At 38.3% G+C, this 23,824-nt stretch overlaps 1 protein-coding gene across 2 annotated transcripts; it reads right to left on the bottom strand.

The window, feature by feature from the left end:
• Window positions 1-355: 355 nt before the first annotated feature.
• On the bottom strand, window positions 356-23,064 carry LOC137049337 (membrane-spanning 4-domains subfamily A member 8-like). 2 transcript variants are annotated; one of them, XM_067427858.1, is made up of 8 exons: window positions 23,020-23,064; window positions 16,354-16,621; window positions 13,511-13,770; window positions 12,970-13,083; window positions 12,806-12,874; window positions 9,336-9,476; window positions 3,386-3,505; window positions 356-1,033 (listed from the first exon to the last, which is right to left on the bottom strand). In XM_067427858.1, exons 2-8 carry the CDS (start codon window positions 16,613-16,615, stop codon window positions 1,019-1,021), a joined length of 981 nt encoding a protein of 326 aa, XP_067283959.1. In that variant the 5' UTR covers window positions 16,616-16,621; window positions 23,020-23,064; the 3' UTR covers window positions 356-1,018. The 2 variants fall into 2 exon arrangements, with proteins under 2 accessions (XP_067283959.1, XP_067283960.1); XM_067427859.1 differs by having other exon boundaries at window positions 3,386-3,499.
• Window positions 23,065-23,824: the final 760 nt, after the last annotated feature.

Genomic DNA, 23,824 nt, shown 5'->3' with positions numbered 1-23,824 from the left:
GGGTTGGACTGCAATAGCCTGACCCAACAACTAATCAATTAATTAAACATTTCAGTTTCTTATAATTTGGCTTTGGTTCCAGTACCCTAAAGTTTATTTTTATTTAGTTTTAAAATGTAATCAACATTTTCATAAGTACTAGATGTCTTGGGCTATTTAACATGTCATTCTGGTGAAATGAACGAAATGACTCGAAAAAAGATTTGTTCATTTTGCTGAGCGAGACTCAAAGATCCGAGTCAGTAAAATGATCCGAACTTCCCACTACTAGCCCTTTGGTGATTTCACGAGTGAGCATCACATCACTGGGTTGTTTTTAAAAGTGATTTATTATACAAGTGAAAAGAAATGTACAAATCATTTTTAATAATAGTAATAATGAAAATAAGCAAAGAAAAATCTACAGAAATATTTACAATTCAAAGCAATTTAAATAATAAACATAATAACAAAATAATAAACCCCAAGAGAAAGGGACACAAGTGATGCCAAATAATAGAAAAGAATAAAACAAAACTCAAGTCTAGCTTGTAATTAAACCTCTAACCTAACTAACAGAAAAATAATATAAAATAAATCTAATCTTCAGCATCAAAACACCCTAACTTTAGCTAACACCCTAACTCTAACTAACAAATACAAAACTTACTGAGGGTGGTGTTCACTTTCTTGAGTGTCTATACAATGAGTTACCTAGGTGCTGCACTAAGTCACATGACATTTAACCTGTCCACCTTTCTCTTAGTCTGAGAAAAATGGCATCAAAACCAGAGAGAAAACAAAGGGGAAAGTAGAAAAACAATATCCAAAACGAGTTGGCAAACTAAAAGAGGTTGGATTAAGGCTGTCACACAGTAAACAATACTGACAACACTAAAGAGAGCCAAGGAAGCCAAGCCGACTGTCTCGCATTCATTTTGGCGTCCTTTTAAATCCTAGAGGGAAACTTGATTGGCAGCGGAGGATTTGACATCTGGCCGTTTAATAGAGATCGACAGCTTCCCTAACCAACTGGAGTTCAGATAGGTTGAGCCTAAGAAAATGACAGGGAGTGAACGAGAGAAAGAGAAAAAAACAAGCACACCTGTAACAGGGAAAACATTGGGCCTCATTTATGAAACATTGAAGACATATAAAATCTTTAAACTGAGAAAATGTATAATTTTAAGGGAAAATAAGTTAATAAATTTAAATCTTAATAGCATCAGCACATCTCAAAAAAGTTGGGACAAGGCCATGTTTACCACCATGTGTCATCCCCTCTTCTTTTTATAACAGTCTGCAAACGTCTGGGGACTGAGGAGACAAGTTGCTAAAGTTTAGGAATAAAAATGTTGTCCCATTCTTGTCTAATACAGGCTTCTAGTTGCTTAAAAGTGTCTTAGGTCTTCTTTGTCGCATCTTCCTCTTTATGATGCGCCAAATGTTTTCTATAGGTGAAAGATCTGGACAGCAGGCTGGCCACTTCAATACCCGGATTCTCCTTCTGCGCAGCCATGATGTTGTAATTGATGCAGTATCTGGTCTGGTATTGTCATGTTGGAAAATGCAAGGTCTTACCTGAAAGAGATGACATCTGGATGGGAGCATATGTTCTAGAACTTGGATATACCTTTCAGCATTGATGGTGCCTTCCCAGACGTGTAAGCTGCCCATGCCACACGCACTCATGCAACCACATACCATCAGAGATGCAGGATTCTGAACAGAGTGCTGATAAAAAAAATGGGGTGTCCTTGTCCACTTTAGTACATCTGACCACAGAACAGTTTTCCACTTTGCCACAGTCCATTTTAAACGAGCCTTGGACCAATGAAAAAGCCTCCGCTTCTGGTTCATGTTTAGATAGTTTTGACCTGTAGAGATTTAGCCGGCAATGGCAAATGGCACGGTGGATTGTGTTCACCGACAATGTTTTCTGGAAGTATTCCTGAGCTTATGTTGTGATTTCTATTATAGTAGCATTCCTGTATGTGATGCAGTGCTGTCATAGGGCCTGAAGATCACGGGCATCCAGTATGGTTTTCCAGCCTTGACCCTTACGCACAGATTGTTCTAGATTGTCTGAATCTTTGGATGATATTATGCACTGTAGATGATGATAACTTTAAACTCTTTGCCATTTTTCTCTGAGAAACTCGTTTCTGAAATTGCTCCTCTATTTTTCGCCACAGCATTAGGGGAACTGGTGATCCTCTGCCCATCTTGACTTCTGAGTGACACCGCCACTCTGAGAGGCTCTTTTTATAACCAATCATTTTTATACTCAATCAACCTAATAAGTTGCAAGTTTGCCTACAGCTGCTCCTTATATGTACATCTTTTCTGGCCTTTTATTGCTACCTGTCCCAACTTTTTTTGTATGTGCAGCTCTCATGAAATCCAAAATAAGCCAATATTTTGCATGACATTTCAAAATTTCACTTTTATTTGTGAATCAAATTGGAAGTTTATGGGATTTGTAAATTATTGCATTCCTTTTTTTTCCACAATTTGTACAGTGTCCCAACTTTTTGGAATCGGTTTGTACATATACATTAATGTAAATGGGTATTTTTGGTATAAGTGACTGTGAATTTTTAGGGGTGCGATATTGAAACGACTACGATGGGATTGCCAGCATAAAAAAATGTTTCCTGAAACCCACGTGAACCCTGTTGTAAAATTATTTCTCATATATATATGAGAATATATATTAGGGCCGGGACTCGATTAATAAATTAATCTAATTAATTAGAGGCTTTGTAGTTAATTAATCGAAATTAATCACATTTAATTGTATATAAATATTTGACCTGAGAAAAGTGAGAAGTAATTTTTCACATGGATTTTTAGTATACCATTGAATAATGACTGAATACATAAGCTTAATCAACAAAATATTGTTTATTTATTTCAGTCCAGCAGACCAGTGCAATGTTTGCCATTAAGTGTAGCAAAAGCATATTTGTGATATTTGAGGCTCGATGTGCTGCGGTGATACGCAAATTCCTTGTTGTATAGCTTACACACAACCATGCTCTTGTCGACGCTTCCATCCTTTCGTTTTTTAAAACAAAATTTCCCATCCACGGGGCCAAGCAAAGCAGTCTCATCAGCTTCTTCATTCATGTTCACTATGGTTTGTTGTTGTCGTGACTCGTGAACGCTAGTTGGTGTTCCAGTATAATCGGTCCATCGAAACTCATTCATTGAAAAACGTTCCGCGGTGCAAAAATAAGTGTGGTTAAAATTATGTTATTTATTTTTTGCGTGATTCATCTTAATTAACGCGTTAAAGTCCCATAATAAATTAATCTTAACGCGTAAAGTCCCGGCCCTAATATATATTTGAGTTGAGCTGATAAAAAAGTTTTGGAATCCCCTAACTTGATACATCACTCACCTGTGGAGAACTGCAGCAGGTGGCTTTACATGCAAATGCTGACAGATTGATGGAGATGATAAGCTCGAAGAAGGCGAATACCAACAATACACTACTGATTCCCATGAGCTGGTTCTGGTTCTAAATAATAATAAATGACAAAATAATTGATAATTAGTATTCACACTGGTATAATGTCTGCTCAGCATTCCAGAATCTTCCATCCATGTTCATTTAGCAAGTCAACATATTTGGGTCAAACTGGCATTTGGAGTTTTTAATGCCTTTTTGCATTGTAAATGATCAGTAATTGTAAGGATCTATAAAATACTTATGAAATGTTGGCCTGGACTGATGAATGCAGATTAAGGCTTGACTTTTGCAGAGATTGAAAGTAACTTATTACAAATTTCTTTACTTCAGTATTGTAACAATTGTGGTACTTTTACTTGAGTTTAATAAAAATAAAGTCTTTGACTTTGCTATATTTATTATACTTTGACAAAGCTGCCAATAGAACAACAGTGCGAGCTTGAATTTGACGAGCACCTCTCAAACCAATGCAGTATGGTTTACATATGGAGGTAAAAGAGTAGCGAAACTCAATGTGGATGTGAATTTGAGAAAGTGTACAGTAAATATTCATACTTGTTTGCTAAAATTTTCACTCAGTTCTAATGTTGAAACCTGTTAAATAAAAATCTTGCTTCTCAGTACAAAAAGAGTTTCCACTGTCTTTAAACCACGTTAAGCGTTTTTCACGTTAAGTGTTTTAGAATGTCCGGTGTTGTGACATCGTTGCATACAAAAGAAGTCCCATTTCATTGGCTAGGCGCCATCCAATACAACAACTACTTTGCGTTCTCCTTCTGCCCTGCCTTTCTCTCTCGTTGGCCCACCACAGAGTTTACAAGTAAACAAGTTAGTTAAGCATCTAAAATACCGCAAAATAGTAGCAAAAGTCAAGGCGCAATTTTTTTTAAAGGGATAGTTCACTTTAAAATGAAGATTCTGTCATCCCTTACTCACCATCAAGTTGTTTCAAACCTGTATGAAATTCTTTCTTCAGCTGAACACAGCTCCCTAGTTCAGGACTCAGGGCACTGATCAGGGAGTCAGCCCATTGACTTATGTCCTGATCATTTCCCTGACTACTGAACTAGGGAACTGATTGGGAAGCAGGTATTTTAAAGAATGTCAGTAACCAAACAGTTAACTGGATCCATTGACTTCCATAGTATTTATTTTTCCCCTACTATGGAAGTCAATGGTTCCAGTTAACTGTTTGGTTACTGACATTCTTTAAAATATCTTCCCTTGTGTTCAGCTGAAGAAAGAAATTCATACAGGTTTGAAACAACTTGAGGGTGAGTAAAGGATGACAGAATTTAAATTTTAAAGTGAACTATCCCTTTAATATGCAAGTGCCTCAATTGAGGTTGTACTGTGATTGTGAATGTGAAGGATAGAATATGTGCAAATGTGTATTACAAGTTTGTGTCTGTCAGCGCATTTCTGTGAATGGCATTTTACACATTTTTGTGACTACTTGTCTACAACTTCAAATTCAGAAAACAGGTTTGTGACTTTTTTCTGCGAGGGCAAATTGAAGGGTGGATTCAACTATAGTTGAATCTCAACATTCAACTATAGATTTTTATTTTACAGGTTTTCACATTGGAGCTTTAAATATAAATGTAAGTATACAAGTACAAATATTTATTGTAAAAGTTCTCAAATTCACATCGACATGCTCTCGAGTTTTTCTACTCTTTTACCTTCATAGGTACCAAGCCAATCAAAACCTCCAGGGCTGCTTTTCCCAAAAGCATTGTGAGCCTAAATTGATCATAGAAATCATTTGTAGCAATTGTTCTATGATCAACTTATGCTTTTGGGAAACACAACCCAATTCAGCTCGAGGGTGGGGCATTCAAACCGTGCTTTGACGTCCAATCATTGTTGTTGGCTTTTTGAATTAGTGCCGCTAACATTTAAATATTTTAGTCAATTTAATGTGAGCTATGCTCATATTCTGACTTTAAATTGTAATTTTGGCAGCTCCAGAAATGGACCATACCATTGATATCACCAGAGCACTGAACAGTTGAAGTAAAGTTGAAGTTGTAGTGAAACTCGGCACATAAAAGGATGCGGTTATTGTATGGACGGAGCAAGAACAATGCAAGTGTCCGAAATGCATGCACACAGTTTAAAGGTGGGGTAAGTGCTATCTGGTAACCGTTGTTTATATTTCAAATTACCAAAACAAACACGCCCCTACCCCCAAAAAGGGTCTCGGCCCTATTTTGATAGCTCCACCCCACACATACGTAACCCAGGCAACGACTATGGCAGAATCTGTGTGGAAACTAATCCAGGTCGATTTTCAATGAAAAAGTCACCCCTTCCATCACAAATACGCAAACCGCTCTCATGAACAACTCAATAGAACACGAGCCGATAGTCCAACTAACCAACATCTTACAATTATGACAAGATTAGAGTTACAGCAATCACAAAACACAAACAGTTCTCATGAACAACTCGATAACGTTAGTATACAAGCTCTATAGTCCAGCTAACGACATATTACAATTATGACCGGATGGGTTATATAGATGAAAAGTGGAAACAAACATATATTAGAAGTATAGTATCTTACCTGTCGGACACATTTTGTGAGCTGACGCTTGAAACCTTGAAACACTGAGGGGATTTAGATGCTCCATACGGTGCAAATGGACAAACAAGCGAACATGACACACAAGCATATTCAAGCCAAGCCTGCAGTCTCCCTCTCAGCTACTGAAGCTTTCGCGCCTTGATCGACTTTTTTCAGGATTTTTGGGAGCAGATTGGAGCTTTAGCTTTAATTTCTACATTTCAATAACTGTTTATTTCACACCAACATAATTAATTGTTCTCCATCTGTGAGAGCGTGGGCGGGCTTTTGATATCGAAGCAGTACTTCCTGCTCTACTTCCTGCTCTCTACTGCGCAACTCTGGTCCCGAAATCACTACTGCGCAGACTCTGTCCTAAGATGTCAGCGCCGTGCAGGCCACCTGAAAGCTTCAAATCTGGCAAGCGGAAACGGATGAACGGATGCTGAGTCGTCCATATTTTTTTACGGTCTATGAATCAAGAAAAAAGCCAGCATATATTAGTTCTTTCTTGGCTAATGTCCATCCTGTGTGACTCGTGTGTTTTGAATAATGACGCGCACTGAGCCTCTCTTCTCACCATCAATAGTAGACACACCCCTTGCTTGCTGATTGGCTACAAGTTTGTTATTCCACTCCACGAGTCCTTTTTCTCAAACGGTTTTGAAATAACACCTACCCCACCTTTAATGCAAAGCTTGCACTCATTAACAATGCAGTTAAACTATATGTATTAAGAAAACTGAAATAACCCTAAACATTAGCAACAACAGTGAATTAAGTTTAAGTAATATTTATGTGCATCTGTCAATCAAGATAGCCGTAAAAGTGTAGTTCGTTGCTGTACTTACTACTGGGCTGGCACATCTGGGAATTTTGTCACCAACCCTTTTTTAGGGGAAAATAAACTAGACTTCCCATAGACTTCAGTAGAAAATAGCAGCACAAAACAGCATCCGTACACAGCCGGCAGACATGAATAACGTAAGAAATTACTAAGATTTCTATTGAAGTCTATGGGAAGTCTAGTTTATTTTCCCCTAAAAAGAGGCTGTGATGAAATTGACAGAATCAGTTCCCGGATGTGCCAGTAGTATTGTATATATTTTCAGTAGAAAGAAAAAAAGAGCATTTTATTAAACATGTAAACCTGTACCCAAGTTTAATACAGTCCCTGACAAAAGTCGTGTCGCTTGTGTACAAATTGACCTAAAGTGCCGCTGAAATATATTTCTAATCAAGATTTTTTTTTTTACAAGAAATGGCTCATTTTAATCCCACCAGCTTTTGTGATAATGTTTCAGTGAAAAACTAAACTTTCAAAAAGTATTCTAATATTCACAGCTTGGTAAAGCCCATTGAGTCAATTTTTGCAAAGACATAAGTGTTGTCACCTTGTCATATGAGCTTCACCTGTGACTAATAATGGATCAATTAGGTCTCAAGTGTGTATAAAAAGAACCCCAGTACACTAGACCTTCACATCAACTGCAACTAGACCTCTGCAAACATGCCTAAGATTAACCCTGAGACTAAAGTTTTGATTATCAAGAGGCTGAAGACCAGATCCACTGCTGATGTGGCAGACACCTTCAATGTGTCTCAGCGTCAAGTACAGAGGATAAAAAAAAAAAAAGATTTGAAGAGACTGGAGACGTTTTTGACAAGCCCAGGTCAGGCAGACCCCGCAAGACAACTGCTCGAGAGGACCGTTTGTTGGCTCGAAAATCCAAGGCCAGCCCATTTTCCACTGCAGCAGAGCTCCACGAGACCTGGTCACCTGAAGTCCGTGTCAACCAGAACAGTTTGTCGGATTCTGTCTCGAAATGGCCTCCATGGTCGAATCAGTGCCCAGAAGCCAGCACTAAACAAAAGACAATTGAAAAACCGTGTGGCATTTGCCAAGGCCCACAGCCTGCTAAAAGGATGGATGCAGGAAAAGTGGCAGAAGGTGGATTTTTCAGATTAATCTTCTGTTGAATTACACCACAGTCGCCGCAAATATTGCAGGAGACCTACTGGTGCCCGAATGGATCCGAGATTCACCCAGAAAACAGTGAAGTTTGGTGGCGGAAAAATCATGGTCTGGGGTTACATCCAGTATGGGGGTGTGCGAGAGATCTGCAGGGTGGAAGGCAACATCAATCGTCTAAAATACCAAGAAATCTTAACTACCTCTTTTATTCCCAACCATAAAAGAGGCCAAATTCTGCAGCAGGACGGTGCTCCATCGCATACTTCCATCTCCACATCAAAGTTCCTCAAGGCGAAGAAGATCAAGATGCTCCAGGATTGGCCAGCCCAGTCACCAGACATGAACATCATTGAGCATATGTGGGGTAGGATGAAAGAGGACGCATGGAAGACGAAACCAAAGAATATTGATGAACTCTGGGAGGCATGCAAGACTGCTTTCTTAGCTATTCCTGATGACTTCATCAATAAATTGTATGAATCCTTGCCAAACCGCATGGATGCAGTCCTTCAAGCTTATGGAAGTCATACAAGATATTAAATTTGGATCTCACAGCACCACAACTTAATTTGCTGACATATTTTTGTATTTGCAGTAAATTTGTTCAATTTCTGTATAGGCGACAAAACTTTTGTCTTGCCAAAATTTGACCTTTCTGTCTTGATTAAATGATAAATATTTTTTCTGTGAAAATTATTTATTTCAGTGCATTAAACATCATTTGGGAGGGTTTTAGCTTTTCATATGAGCTATTTCTAACACCAATGAATTAATTAAAAGTCAGGTTAATATCAGGTATTTCTAGAAAATAGATAAGCGACAAGACTTTTGTCAGGGACTTTACTATGTTTTTACAGCCATCTTTCTATTCACTCTGTTATAATCAGTAATTTCTTTGATCAAACCTCTCACATGCCGTTCTTTGTTTTTGCTCTTATTAAAACATTCATCAGATCTTACGTGGACTACATTTAAAAATTATTATAAAAATTATAAAACAATTGCTCTTGGCAACAGGTATAGATTTTTTGCTTAGCATAGCACAAACATGACAATTAATGATATACATGTTATTTTTTTGCCCCAAAACCACCATATAGTTTTGTTGTTGTTGTTGAAAAAATTGCTTCTGTTGGCTCATGTTGCTTCTTATCACAAAATTTGACAGAAAATTCATTTTACAAAAATAATATTAAAGTGCTTTGTAACACTCACTTGAACAACTACTTATTTACTCTTACTTGAGTCATTGTTTTTCAGTACTTGTACTCAAGTTGTTAGCACTTATTGTAATTACTAAATAAATGCAAATTTAAAAGTTAGAGACGTACCATAAACATTAGCGGATCACATTCATAACCGTGGCAGACAGGCATGGATGACCCTATTATAACCAAATCCAATGAAATTAGAATAATGGAAATGCCTGCAGTTAAAGCACTGAAAATGTTCATTCCAAGTGAACCTTTCACCTGTAGGTAGGGGAAAAAACAGAACATGAACATTTTAACACAGTTAGAAAGATATATGGAAAAATACAATATTTGACATAAGTAAATTAATTCATTCTAGCCACAAGCATCAGCATTGAAGCACCAATTGTCAGGGATCTGTCCTGGCAGCTCTGTCTGTTTAACTGAGTCTGTTTAACCAAAAACACTCCAATCCGGCTCTGTTGTACCATGAAGCTTTATCTGTCAGCTCAAGATTTGATCTGAGTTCATGGAGTTTGTGCACAGTTGATGAAAAATTATAAGAAAAAACCTTTTTGAACCTTATTTGTGTGAATAGCTGTGTTTAAATTCTGTCAAGACATTAATAAATGTCAATTCAAAAGTGTTTTTTTTTTTAAAAACATACTCATTTTCACACTATTTACAAACATTTCAAGGTATGCCATTTCAATTTTACATCATCAGTCCCTGAAATTGCATTGCTTTATTATTATAGTTTTTGCAGAGGAGTCATGTTATAACATTCACACAAGAAGATTCAAATGTACTCTTCCTAAACTTACTGTGTTAAGGAATTTCAGTTATTCATCTCTTATAGGTGCAACTTTGACAGAATTTGCTGTGAATTCTCAAAATGACTCGTTGTCAATGTCTGTTATGTTTCAGTAGGTTTAGGTATTACATTCAGGAGATAAAGATTAATATGTGTCAAATGAGCATTGCCAGACTGTTTAATTTACAATATCATCATAATGCTTTGATTAATCAAAATCAGTTTGTCTGCAATAACCCTAGCTGCAATGTGCAAATATTTTAATAGACAGAAAATAATATATTGAAGATACAGTATGGAAAATAAGTATTTTAACACCCTGCTATTTTGCAAGTTCTCCCACTTGGAAATCATGGAGGCGTCTGAAATTGTCATCTTAGGTGCATGTCCACTGTGAGAGACATAATCTAAAAAATAAAAACAAAAATCCAGAAATCACAATATATGATTTTTTTAACTATTTATTTGTATGATACAGCTGCAGGTAAGTATTTGAACACTTGTCTATCAGATTCTGACCCTCAAAGACCTGTTAGGGTGCATTCACACTTGTAGTTCGGTTAGTTTGGTTCGTTTGGTCCGGACCAAAAAACAAAAACAAAACATAATAGTCCTGGTCCGCTTAGCGTTCACACGGGCATTTTTAACAGCGAACCTAAAGTTACCGAACCAAAGGCATAGGGAGATGGTAACAACCTGATTGGTCGGCTTATATGACGTAGGAGCTCGTTTACCGAACATTCAAAATAATGCTGTGTGTGGATTACACGCGGGCATTTTATGGTGTACATATGGCATTATTTTTGACCAGAGAACTCATGAAGAGCTCATGAAATGTTCAAAACATTCAAAACAACGCTGTGTGCTGGATTAAACGCGATCATTTTATGCGTGTACATATGGCATTATTTTTTACCAGAGAACTCATGAAGAGCTCATGAAATGTTCAAAACAACGCTGTGTGCTGGATTAAACGCGATCATTTTATGCGTGTACATGTGGCATTATTTTTACCCGCTGAGAACTCATGAAGAGCTCATAAAATGTTCAAAACATTCAAAACAGCAGCAGGATTTCCTCCGTTGTGCAGAAAAAAGACGGCCATTCTGTCGTCTGTACCTGCTAATAATGGGCAACACAGGAACTTTGATGAGAAGAGCCAGCTATGCTTTTTGTGTGTTTTTTCTAGCATTTTCGAAACATGCCCGTCTGACCAAGTAGCCTATTGATTAGGCACTTCCTCGTTGCGCCACGTTTGCCCTCTAACGTTAAAGTTACTCATTTTGGATACACCGATCTTTGCCGCGTCGTCAAATCAGCTGCATTATGCGTCGCATCTTGTGACATTATACGCCCGGTTTTTGGTCCGTTTACATGTCTTTGGTCCGTGTTGCGTTCATATATCAATTGAACCACACCAGAGCTCGTTTGGAAGCGGACCGAGACCCATCTTTTTAGCGTTCTCGGTCCGCTTGTTTGGTGCGCACCAGGGTTCGGATGGCAGCGTTCACATATGTTCAAATGAACCGCACTAACCGAGCAACCGCACCAGGGTTCGTTTAAATCGAACCAAACATGACAAGTGTGAACGCACCCTTAGTCTGCCATTAAAATGTCCACCTCCACTCCATTTATTATCCTAAAGTAGACGCACCTGTTTGAGGTCGTTTCCAAAGTTACTGTTGGTAATACACTAAGACGTCATGGTTTGAAATCATGCATGGCACGGAAGGTTCCCCTGCTTAAACCAGCACATGTCCAGGCCTGTCTTAAGTTTGCCAATGACCATTTAGATGATCCACAGGAGTCATGGGAGAAAGTCATGTGGTCAGATGAGACCAAAATAGAACTTTTTGGTCAAAATTCCACTAAACGTGTTTTTAGGAAGAAGAATGATGAGTGGTTTCTGCACATGGGACAGGGCGACTGCACTGTATTAAGGAGAGGATGACCGGGGTCATGTATTGCAAGATTTTGGGGAACAACCTCCTTACTTTAGTTAGAGCATTGAAGATGGGTCGAGGCTGGGTCTTCCAACATGACAATGACTTGAAGCACACAGCTAGGATAACCAAGAAGTGGCTCTGTAAGAAGCATATCAAGGTTCTAGCGTGGTCTAGCTAGTCTCCAGACCTAAACCCAATAGAGATTCTTTGGAGGGAGATAATCTCTGTGTTTCTCAGCGACAGGCCGGAAACCTGACTGATCTAGAGAAGATCTGTCTGGAGGAGTGGGCCAAAATCCCTCCTGCAGTGTGTGCAAACCTGGTGAAAAACTACAGGAAATGTTTGACCTCTGTGATTTGCAAACAAAGGCTACTGTACCAAATATTAACATTGATTTTCTTAGGTGTTCAAATACTTATTTGCAGCTGTATCATACAATAAATAGTTTTTAAAAAAGCATACATTGTGATTTATGGATTTTTTAAAAGATTATATCTCTCACAGTGGACATGCACCTATGATGACAATTTCAGGCCCCTCCATGATTTCTAAGTAGGAGAACTTGCAAAATAGCAGGGTGTTCAAATACTTATTTTCCTCACTGTATAAATTTGAGGATTCAAAAAAATGTATTACTGCGCTACCTAGCGTTGGATAGCTGTGTCTGCATTTGAGTAGATGCACACATTTGAGACTTTCCTCACAAGTTTTAGGTGTGTACGAATTATGGTCACTGATGCCCAATATACTTTTATGGCAGAAAATGAAGGAGAACAAATCAATACACAATAGGGTTTAGGCACCCCCAGAGCTTGGACCCCTAAAAATAACAAGCGACGTGTACATACCAAGCATAAACCAAAGGGTGAATTCAGTTTGATTTCTGCAGCAATGGAGAGTGAGCCTGTGATAATGTACTGAGAGCAGAGAGAAAGACAAAAATCAAGACTTCTACTGGAATATGTAACTTGTATTATAAAAGACAGAACAAAATTGTATAATTGTTTCTTACGATCAGAGATCCCCAATAAGCAATACCAAATAAGAGAAAGAGGGATACTGCATGAAATGCTGAAGACACAATGCCCAACAGGAGAGTCAACAGACCAATAATTATCTGGGCAATCTGTGAAAAACAAGAGTCTTTTATAAAGTAAGTGAAACAGTAAACAATTTTGGGGAACAAAACATAATATACAATATAAATGTATGTCAGCTGTACTAGGAAGGACTGGTACTCTCATTGTATAAAATGACTGACTGACTGGCAGATGAGCACATTATTACTTAACATTTTTTCATAGTTTGCAAGTTCTAACACATTCTTCTGTGAGACTGATATTTTGCTTTGTAATATATAATCCATATCTTATAATGCTTTCTTTCCTGCATTGTCACCAAAACAATATCACATTTTTTTCAATAAAAATGTATTTTGTTCATATGTGTACAGCTCCTTTTTTTAAAAAAGAATTTATTCATGTACTTTTCTTACCTCACACTGACACATAAACATGATTTGGAAAATGAAAAGTTTATGAAAAATGTCCAACCCCAAATGCTTTTGGTCTGCTTTGCAGGAATCCCTGAATCTCGTGAAGCACGGAAACATTTGTCCCAGTCCCATCTTGTGTTGTTTGTGTTAGCGGTTGACTCTCAGGATGAGGTGAAACTCCTACTGGCTGTTGTACACAAACAGGCACAGGAGCATTTGTCCCAGTCCCAACTGTTGTTGTTTGTGCTGGTGGTTGAAAATGGGTGACAACTGCTGAATAGTTATCAGATGTATCAGGAACAGATCTCTTAGCCTTAACTGAGAGAAAGACAGAGAGAGAGAGAGAGAGAGAGAGAGAGAGAGATATTTTAGTACACTTTATATGTAAAACATACACTTAAGACATTTAGCAATAATTAATTGATCAACTTTAACATAGCATAGCATTTCTTTGTAATTCCAATTTTCAAATTCAGAATTCATTTTATTGATTCATATTACCGTAAGTCGTACACTATGAAATGTAGCAAGCTAAGCTACAGCAACTTGGCAAAAGTAGTTTACTACACCTAAGCTATTATTTTAATTAACAAATTAAGACCTGCCTGTACCAACATGTCACAAAAAGCAAGTATTTATATTTAATGACTGTGTGTGTGTGTGCGTGCGTGCGTGCGTGCGTGTTCTCGCTCTCCATGGAAACAAGTTTCTGCAACCACATATCAAGAGGTGGCCAAGTTGGACCCCAATCTTTTTAAGAAGAGGTGTTTATTCACACGATTTCAAAAATTTGCATCGAAAAGATGGTTTCTCTTCTGTGACCTCGCGGACAATGCGTGTACAACAGCGCGTGCCATGCATGAGTGAATTGAGGTCTTGAAAAAAGTCCACTATTTCGACATGAGCCAAACCAGTCTTTCCAAGCTCACGGCCAAAGGAATACTTTCAAAGGCTCGTGAGCAGAAAGTAGAAAGTGAAGTATACCTGTGACTTTAGCGGTTGTATTTCCAATTTGAGCTTCATATTCAGAAATGTTTGGAAATATGTAGCTTGTGTGGATGCTACCACACTACTTGATCAACAAAGAGCTTCACTACTGAAGAGGTATTTGATTGAGAAAACCGACACTTTCACCACGCTATTGAGAAATGTAGTTATATGTAGTTAATACTAATGTAGTATTATACGACATGTTAATCAAGTTATTAACTCGGTTCCCTGAGAGAGGGAACGAGTATTGCTACTCTAGGGGAAAATCCTTTACTCGAGAATATGAAGCAAAATTGTATCCTTATAATTTTATCTATGTAATACGCAGTGCAGCTGCACAGCAGAGCGTGCCCATTAGTGATGTCCGGTTCGCGAACGAATCGTTCTTTTTAACCAAATCTTTATAGTGAACCGGTCGAACCAGTTCACCAAATCGGACTGAATCGTTCTAAACGGTTCGCGTCTCAAATCAGCGCTGATCCCACAAGTTACTATAGTTACTAAGTTTCTGACATGAATGACAGTCTCTCCGACTAGAAATAAACAAATATCTTGAATCACAGGACGCCAGGGAGGCGCGGGCAGAGCAGGGCGCCGGCGCGGATTGAGCAGGACACCTGGGAGGCATCTCCGGCCCAGTAGCATCCACCGGCACAGAGTCCACCGGAACTGGGACCACCGGAACACGATCCTCCGAACCACTGTTTTCCAGACGGGCAACCAAAACGTAAGCCCGTTGGCAGACTGATTAATCTTAAAACAGTGAAATAACATTCCATTCTTGATTGTGTTGTTCAATCGCTTGACTTGATATTTGAAGGATGCGCGCACGCACTAACGTCTTGCATCACTCTGAAGGGGTTTATTCTGCGATAACAACCGGCTGGGTGTACATTATGTGCCGTTTATTACACGGCTACTAGTCTCAAATAAATAATTATTACACACAAAATATAGTCTTGAGATTCAATATTTAATTAGCTCTTACACAAAGCTTCCGCGAAGAAAAACAGTTCCAACCTGCTTTAAGCCTTTATCTATTGCTGAAGATTTGCCATATGCCCTTGCTAAATGTTAAAATGAATGCTGAAAGGGTTAGTTCACCCAAAAATGAAACCAAGCCTATGATTTACTCACCCTAATCTGAACGCATCTGATTATTAGACATTGCATGCATAAACTCAATAGAAACGTGTGATAGGTTATAACGCGCAACGCGATTATAACAGATGGCTTTTGAGAAGCCTTTAAAAGTAAGTGATGCAACAGTTGATTTCACTGATTTTTAACGTCACTGATTATTATTTCTTAAATGTCACCCTAGTCGTGTCTGAACGTGTTCGTCTGGCTTCTGTTATTTCTTCTCATTCAGAAAACAAAAAATCCAAAATTTAATTGATTCTCAGTATTGAAAATGTCTGAAAGATCGAACACGTTCAAAAGAAACGTTTCTCAATTCTGTACTGTGATCCGAGAACCACTGTATGTTCAGTAGTACACGCATGCTTAGCTCATCGGCTCATCAGTTCTCAGTATTGAACGTGTCCGAAAGAAACAGCTCTCAGTACAGATTTGAGAACTGCAGTATGTTCAGTAGTACGCGCGCATGCTCAATGAGTTTTTAGTTCTCTCAGCACAACATGTCTCAGTTCAATGAACTGTTGAAGTTACTAAAGTAAAATATACTTAAGTATGTTATTTTATTTCTAGTTAGAGGGACTGCGAAAGTGAGTAACTTGTGGATCAGCGCTGACTCGAGAAACGAACTGTTTAGAACGATTCAGTCTGATTTGGTGAACTGGTTCGATTGGTTCACTGAAAAGAAACCGTTCATAAGAACGATTTGCTCACTATAGGCAACATGAATGACACAGAAACATTTGCAGAACAAAGAGGAAAGTTAAACATTACCTTCATTGTACTTGGTCTCTAGAATCTCAGCCTGGTCATTCTGCTTAATCTTCTCCAGAATGTCCACCGTGACCTTTACAGCTCCTTCTTGTTTAAAATATTCCACCATCCTATCCACTGTGTCTAAGATACCTGCATTCTCCAATTCAGACTGTGGTATAGATTGTTCACCATTCTTTAACTGCCAATGAAACTTCTTCAGGTCATCTTTCCCCAGATTCTCCAACGAGTTCTTGAGCAGCTCTTTAACAGTCGGCATCATTCACAGCTGCAGGATAAAAAGAGAAAGACCTGAAGTAGTTTTACTCTTAACATGTGGACTAATTTACATTTAATAAACATTCAATTTAGATTAAAGCACTGCTTTAGTTTTTATTTTTTTATTTAGTGATATATTAGGAGGTTGTGATTTACGTAGGATTTGAAGGCCACTAGGGTTGCGTCCGAAACCTGGAAAATGCTGCCTTCGAAGAACACATTTGAAGGCAGGAAGGCATCGAGGCACGTCCGAATCTAATGTTAGCTTCACTTCCTGTCTCCTGAGATACTTTCATCTGATCGATTTTCGAAGGCAGGATAGATGCAAAAGCCAACATACTGTTATGTCCATCAGCAGCAAAAAAAAAAGGAAAAAGGATCTTACATTCCATACTTCACGAGAAAAGCGGATGCCGATTATCTGCGTTTTACTGCATAAACCACGCCCACTTTAAATGTATGACCAATCACACAATCGTTCTTAGACACCCTAAAAAAAGTTCTGCTCAGGTGATGTGTCGAGAACAAGCTGCGAGAACTCCCAAACCAGGGCTGCGAGAACAAAATGACTTAATTTCATTCTAACAGCCCTAACATTCATTTCTCTGTTCTTGTGCAGTATGTTGTAGCCTTAATGCATATGCAATCCTATACTAATAATCTACAACAATGCCAAAGTCTCTGGAAAGTGGTTTGGTTCCATGTGGTTGAGTAAGTAGCACAGGGGTCGGCAAGTATGCAGATGCTGGTCATGTATTTCTGAGATACTGAATTTGGGATTTTCCTTAGTTTTTAAAAAATAAACATTTGAAATATATCAGTCTGTTTGTAATGGATGAATTTAATATACAAGTTTCACTTTTTGAATGCAATTAGTGAAATAAATCAACTTTTGATGAAATTCTAATTATATGACCAGCACCTGTATTTAGCCACGGGCCAAAAATAAAAATAAAAATAGCTACTATATGGTGGGCCAGATTATAGTCAAGGGACAATTTAAGAAATAGATTGATGGAAAATACAACTAGAATTGCCTGACATACTGTTGCAGTGTTTTTGGAACTGGTAGTGAGCTGTTACTCTGTTAAATAACTGGATAAATTAATAAAACAGTAGTGACACGTAACGTGGTTACATCCTACCTGGTTTTGTAAATGCAAAGCTGGTGTGTCTGTACCAGCAACAAAGTTATTGCTCGAACGTCTCGGTTACGTATGTAACCCTCGTTCCCTGAAGGAGGGAACGGAGATGCCACGTTGGAGTACCGACGAATAGGAATCTCGCTAGCGAGAGCCAATCTACTTCGAGTGTAACTAAACGCTATAAATATATATATATATATATATATATATATATATATATATATATATATATTGCTATAAATGTTATCCAATAGTCACTGAGCGGGTCATGCAGAACAGCAGTGATGGACTTCTCTGTGTGAGCCCTCTCTCATCAGGTAAGAGAGTTCAGGAGGCTCACACAGGGCACTGGAGGGGGGCACAGGCCATGGCGCTTTGGTAGGGATTCCTATTCGTCGGTACTCCGACGTGGCGTCGAGAGTGACCGACTGAATGGGAATGTCTCGGTTACGTATGTAACCCTCGTTCCCTGAAGGAGGGAACGGAGACGCCACGTCCTGTCGCCATGTCCTCTGTGCCCTGCTGGGGTGCCAATTCACCTACTCGGCTCCTCAGCAAAAGACTAATTTGATGCAAGCACCTGTGCCTCATTTATACCCGCGCTGCGTGGCATGAGCAGCTGGTGCAATCATTGCATGCCAATGTGCATTGGCTCGTTTAGTTACACTCGAAGTAGATTGGCTCTCGCTAGCGAGATTCCTATTCGTCTGTACTCCGACGTGGCATCGAGAGTGACCGACTAAATGGGAACCTGGGTTTTTCCGCATGAAAAAAAATAAAAAAAGAGTGGCACTCTAACAATGAGGATAAAGGCTGCAACCTTTGGGTCAAGCCACTAGAGCGTATCGCTCTCACTAGCTGGTCTCCGGTACACTTTAATGACAGATATACACTCACCTAAAGGATTATTTGGAACACCATACTAATACTGTTTGCCCCCTTTCGCCTTTAGAACTGCCTTAATTCTACATGACAATGATTCCACAAGGTGCTGAAAGCATTCTTTAGAAATGTTGGCCCATATTGATAGGATAGCATCTTACAGTTGATGGAGATTTGTGGGATACACATCCAGGGCACGAAGCTCCCATTCCACCACATCCCAAAGATACTCTATTGGGTTGAGATTTGGTGACTGTGGGGGACATTTTAGTACAGTGAACTCATTGTCATGTTCAAGAAACCAATTTGAAATGATTCAAGCTTTGTGACATGGTGCATTTTCCTGCTGGAAGTCAGAGGCCATCAGAGGATGGATACATGGTGGTCATAAAGGGATGGACATGATCAGAAACAATGCTGTAGGCCGTGGCATTTAAACAATGCCCAATACGAACTAAGGGGCCTGCAGTATGCCAAGAAAACATCTCCCACACCATTACACCACCAGCAGCAGCCTGCACAGTGATAACAAAGCATGATGGATCCATGTTCTCATTCTGTTTACGCCAAATACTGACTCTACCATCTGAATGTCTCAACAGAAATCGAGATTCATCAGACCAGGCAACATTTTTCCAGTCTTCAACTGTCCAATTTTAGTGAGCTTGTGCAAAATGTAGCCTCTTTTTCCTATTTGTAATGGAGATAAGTGGTATCTGGTGGGGTCTTCTGCTATTGTATGTTTATGTTTATGTCAGTCAGTATTCATATTTCAGTTGCTTTATTCAAAGTTGCTCTTTTATCAGCTTGAATTAGTCGGCCCATTCTCCTCTGTCCTCTAGCATCAACAAGGCATTTTCGCCTACAGGATTGCATACTGGATGTTTTTCCCTTTTCACACCATTCTTTGTAAACCCTAGAAATGGTTGTGATTTAAAATCCCAGTAACTGAGCAGATTGTGAAATACTCAGACCGGCCTTATATTATTATTATAGATATTCCCTATCCCTATCTGCCTGATTCTAAATTTGAATACCCCCTATCTGAGATGGAAGAGATGGAGCAGGTTCACAATGTCTCCTGGACCTTAAAAGTCAGTCCAAGAAGGGCTCCTGTAGGGGACGTTACCTATGCCCCGCAGGTCCTCCCCTTTCTTGAGTCTGCTTCACTGTCTGCTACCACAAGCAGAATGAGCAAAAAAAGGTTCAGAATGTGCTTCCTCAGAAACTGTAGACTGACTCTGAACAAACCATACGCTGGATCTGTTAGTCTCACTGAAGGTGAGTCCCAGAACTGTTTTTTGTTTTTCTCTTCTTCACAGGCTGTGACTCAGAACCACATATGTTTCTGACTTCCCTATAATGAGCCACATGCTCAGAGCCTGTGGTTTATCTGTTACAGCCTCACCCTTGCAGTCCAGGACACAGAATGAGATATGTACAGTAACTGGTAAGGTCTCAATCCTTACAGAGTTAAAGGTAAAAAGTAAGCAGTTGGAATGACATTACAAGAAGTAATGCTTAACTGTTCATAAACTTATGTATGATGAACATTTGCGTCAATATGATGAAGCAATCAAAGCAGCATGAACACAGTACAACTTGTCTATAATTAGAGATGGTGCTGCAAACCTCAATAAGATTTTTAAGATGATCAACAGTATTCTTGCACCAGTTAAACCACTAATTGGTTCCTCTGTGCAGAAGTGTAACATGTTTTCACATTTCTTTATGGAAAAAATGAATAACATCTATAAGTCTATCAATCTGGCCACCTGCTCTGCAATTTCTGAGACCTATCAAATTATTCTTCCTGATTCTGCATTCACCAGCTTTAACATAGTCACTACTGATTGTATTTCAAAATTAGTGATGCCAATGACTACAACTACATGTTCTCTTGACCCAATTCCAACATCTGTTCTTAAGGGGTGTCTCTCTTCAATTGGTCCTCTCATTTTGAACATTGTGAATACCTCTCTTACTACTGGTATTGTTCCTAAAGCTCTTAAATATTCAGCTATTATACCAGTCCTTAAAAAGCCTGGATGTGATAAGTCTGATCTAGCAAATTACAGACCCATCTCAAATCTACCCTTTCGTTCTAAAGTTTTGGAACGTGTGGTTATGGCACAACTCCACTCACACTTGTCTTCCAACAAGCTTTTCGAACCTTTTCAGTCTGGGTTTAGAAAGGGACACAGCACAGGGACAGCCCTGGTTCAAGTTATGAACGACCTTCTTGTTTTAGCTGACTCTGGTGCTTTTACCATCTTGGTCATATTCGATTACACTAAAGCATTTGACACTGTCATTCTGTGGGTGTCATTCTGTCCTGCTAAATAGGCTGGAGAGATGGCTTGATATCACTGGTATTCTGCTTAATTGGTTTAAATCTCACCTCAGATTATTCTCAGTGTGTTGTCTTGGGAAACAACAATTCTCAAATTGAACCGGTGTGCCATGGTGTTCCTCAGGGATCTGTCCTGGGATCTGTCCTGTATATGCTTCAGTTGGGGCAAATTATTAGGAAACATGGATTGGGGTATCACTTTTATGCTGATGACACCCAAATTTACATCAGTTCTGAGTCCGATCCTACTATCACCTCTTCAGTTCTCTCAGAGTGTGTGCCGTAAATAAAAAAATGGATGCATCACAATTTTTTAAAACTCAATTGTTCTAAAACAGAGGTTCTACTTATTGGCACACCAGCAGCAATTCATAGTTATTTTTCAAGTTAGCAATTTTAACTTGATTGTCGACGACAGTGTTATATTTCCATCTACTCAAGCTCGTAATCTTGGTGTGATCTTTGACACTCATCTGACGCTTGATTCACATATTAAGAGTATTACAGAGTATTAAGTCTGCATTCCATCATCTTAGAAACATTGCAAGAATTAGGCCTTTCCTCACTCCGCCTGATGCTGAAAGATTTATTCATGCATTTGTGACTTCCAGGATTGACTATTGTAATGCACTGTTTGTTGGGTTACCTGATAAATCAATCAAACGGTTACAGTATATCCAGAATTCACACGTTTTTACATACACTTCATCTCGTCAACACACCACTGTCGTGCTTCATAGTTCGCACTGGCTTCCTGTTCAGTCACATATCATTTTTAAAACTCTTGCATTAACTTACAAAGCTATGCATGGAATAGTCCCTTCTTATATCTGTGACCTTGTCTCCCTGTACACGCCGCCTCGTTCCCTTCGGTCAGCTGATTCTCTTACTCTTCAGCAGCCTCCCTGTAGATTAAAATCTATGGGGGAGAGAGCCTTCTCGGTTGCTGCAACCAGGTTATGGAATGCAATTCCTTGCTCTGTTAGAGGTGCTCCTTCATTAGATAGTTTTAAGAAGCTATTAAAAACTCATCTTTTCAAAATTGCCTACACATAGAATTTTTTAAACTGTATTATATTGAGTTGTTCACTGTAATGGTTATTTTTATAATTATTTTGTACTTCATTATTTATTTTTTTGTATTACTTGTAGCGCTTTGCGTATTAGAAAAGTGCATTATAAATGAAAAGTATTATTATACTATACAATTTGCCACAACAATACAAAGAAAATAAACTAGACTGAAATGACAGAACCCTGACATCATGTTACAATTCTCCCTTAAAATAACCAAAAACCTATTAAATATTTGAGCTCTGAGACTTAAGAAACAACACAGTCCAATACTGATATAACATTTACAAGTAATTTGGAACATTTATGAGCTGTGGAAAATGCCATTTTCTGATACACCTGGAAAGCCAGGTAAATTGATTGGTGCATGTTCATGCCGTCAGTTAACATTATTCCCAGTTAATCTATGGGAATCTATTTCTTATTTGAGAAGCCTCATGAAGCCTTAGGATGTAAGGGAATGATGCAAATGAAAATGAGAATGGAAGAATCAAAGGAAATCTTATTTGTATATTGGATCAGTTGATCAGTTATCAGCTTTGCATTATATTTTTGAGGTTTGGATATTAGCATAATAAATGTTAATAAAGTAAGATACCCTGCAGAGATGCAAAGATAAAAAACGAAATAAAATTATTGCGACATCTGAGGATAAATTAGATGTACGCCAGGTTTTTAGATAAAGACATCAACCTTGTATACACCTGTGTATTCTGACTTACAGCTTCTCTGGAAGCTTTCTCACATTTCTATCCTTATGGTGCAATTAGAATTTGACATGTAGGTACAAGTTACTTGCCATCAATGCTGTCTGGACCATCAAAATAAAGAGTAAAAGGTCTTTCTTCTCACTAATTCCTCCAACTTAAAAACTATTCAGAAGATACTTCCAAAGCACTTTGCAATTGATCAAAAAACAAAGAGAAATTTTGAAATAAAAGAATAGAGACTCACTTTTTTGCAGCACACTCTTAATCGTATACCACCACTGCCTTCTCACTCCTGACTTATGCTCAGAGTGAGAAAGAGAGAAGAGAGAGAGAAGGAAGGGGCCAGACTCAAAGTTATGATTGATCAACTGGAAAAAATTGTTCTGAAAGTGATTCCAACAATATTGTTCCTCCTATTATTGTTTTACTGTGGACTCTGCTATTCTTTTACATTTAGAAAATGAGTATTATCAAAATCTATATGTTAGGATTTTGTGAAGAAGTGGTAGGAATTGCAAAACCATTCATAAAAATGAAATTTACTGTCTAATGTGGAATGTAACAGAATTTTTTTAATTTTGGATGAATAAATGACAGGTGGGCCAGTACAATTGAAGAAATATTCACCCAAAAATGTAAATTCTTTAATCATTTACTTACACTAATGTGAGTAAATCTGCAAGTCTCCTCAGAAAATTTGGAATATACCGCTTAATTCATAGGGATCAGTTTTAAAATGTCTTTATGAACTGTTTGAAGCGTCAAAGTGGTAGTTGCCTAGACTGTCAATGGAGGGACAGAAAGCTTTTGGATTTTATTTAAAATATTCATTGTGTTCTCAAGATGTATGAAAGTCAGTTACATTTTATTTAAACATCAAAGCAGAGTCCAGAAAATTTTAAACAGTATAAACTATAAATAAAAAGTTCTTAGGGCCCTACATTTAATTACATTTCGAAGTACATTTACTTGACATGAAAAATGAAATTAACTGAAATTGAACAAAATTAAATGAGTATGCTTAAAACAAATATCTGTCATTGGGTAAG

Source organism: Pseudorasbora parva, chromosome 20, assembly GCF_024679245.1.
Source record: "Pseudorasbora parva isolate DD20220531a chromosome 20, ASM2467924v1, whole genome shotgun sequence".
NCBI classification, from domain to species: domain Eukaryota; kingdom Metazoa; phylum Chordata; class Actinopteri; order Cypriniformes; family Gobionidae; genus Pseudorasbora; species Pseudorasbora parva.
Note: the sequence above shows the minus strand (reverse complement) of the source record. Positions and strands in the feature narration are given on the sequence as shown.

Excerpts from the sequence above, each read along its gene's own strand:
- LOC137049337 (XM_067427858.1), bottom strand. The coding sequence starts at position 16,615 with ATGATGCCGACTGTTAAAGAGCTGCTCAAGAACTCGTTGGAGAATCTG. Across the intron at positions 13,771-16,353 it reads AGAGACCAAGTACAATGAAG|TTAAGGCTAAGAGATCTGTT; the intron begins GTAATGTTTAAC and ends TCTTTCTCTCAG. Across the intron at positions 13,084-13,510 it reads GCAGACCAAAAGCATTTGGG|ATTGCCCAGATAATTATTGG; the intron begins GTTGGACATTTT and ends TGTTTTTCACAG.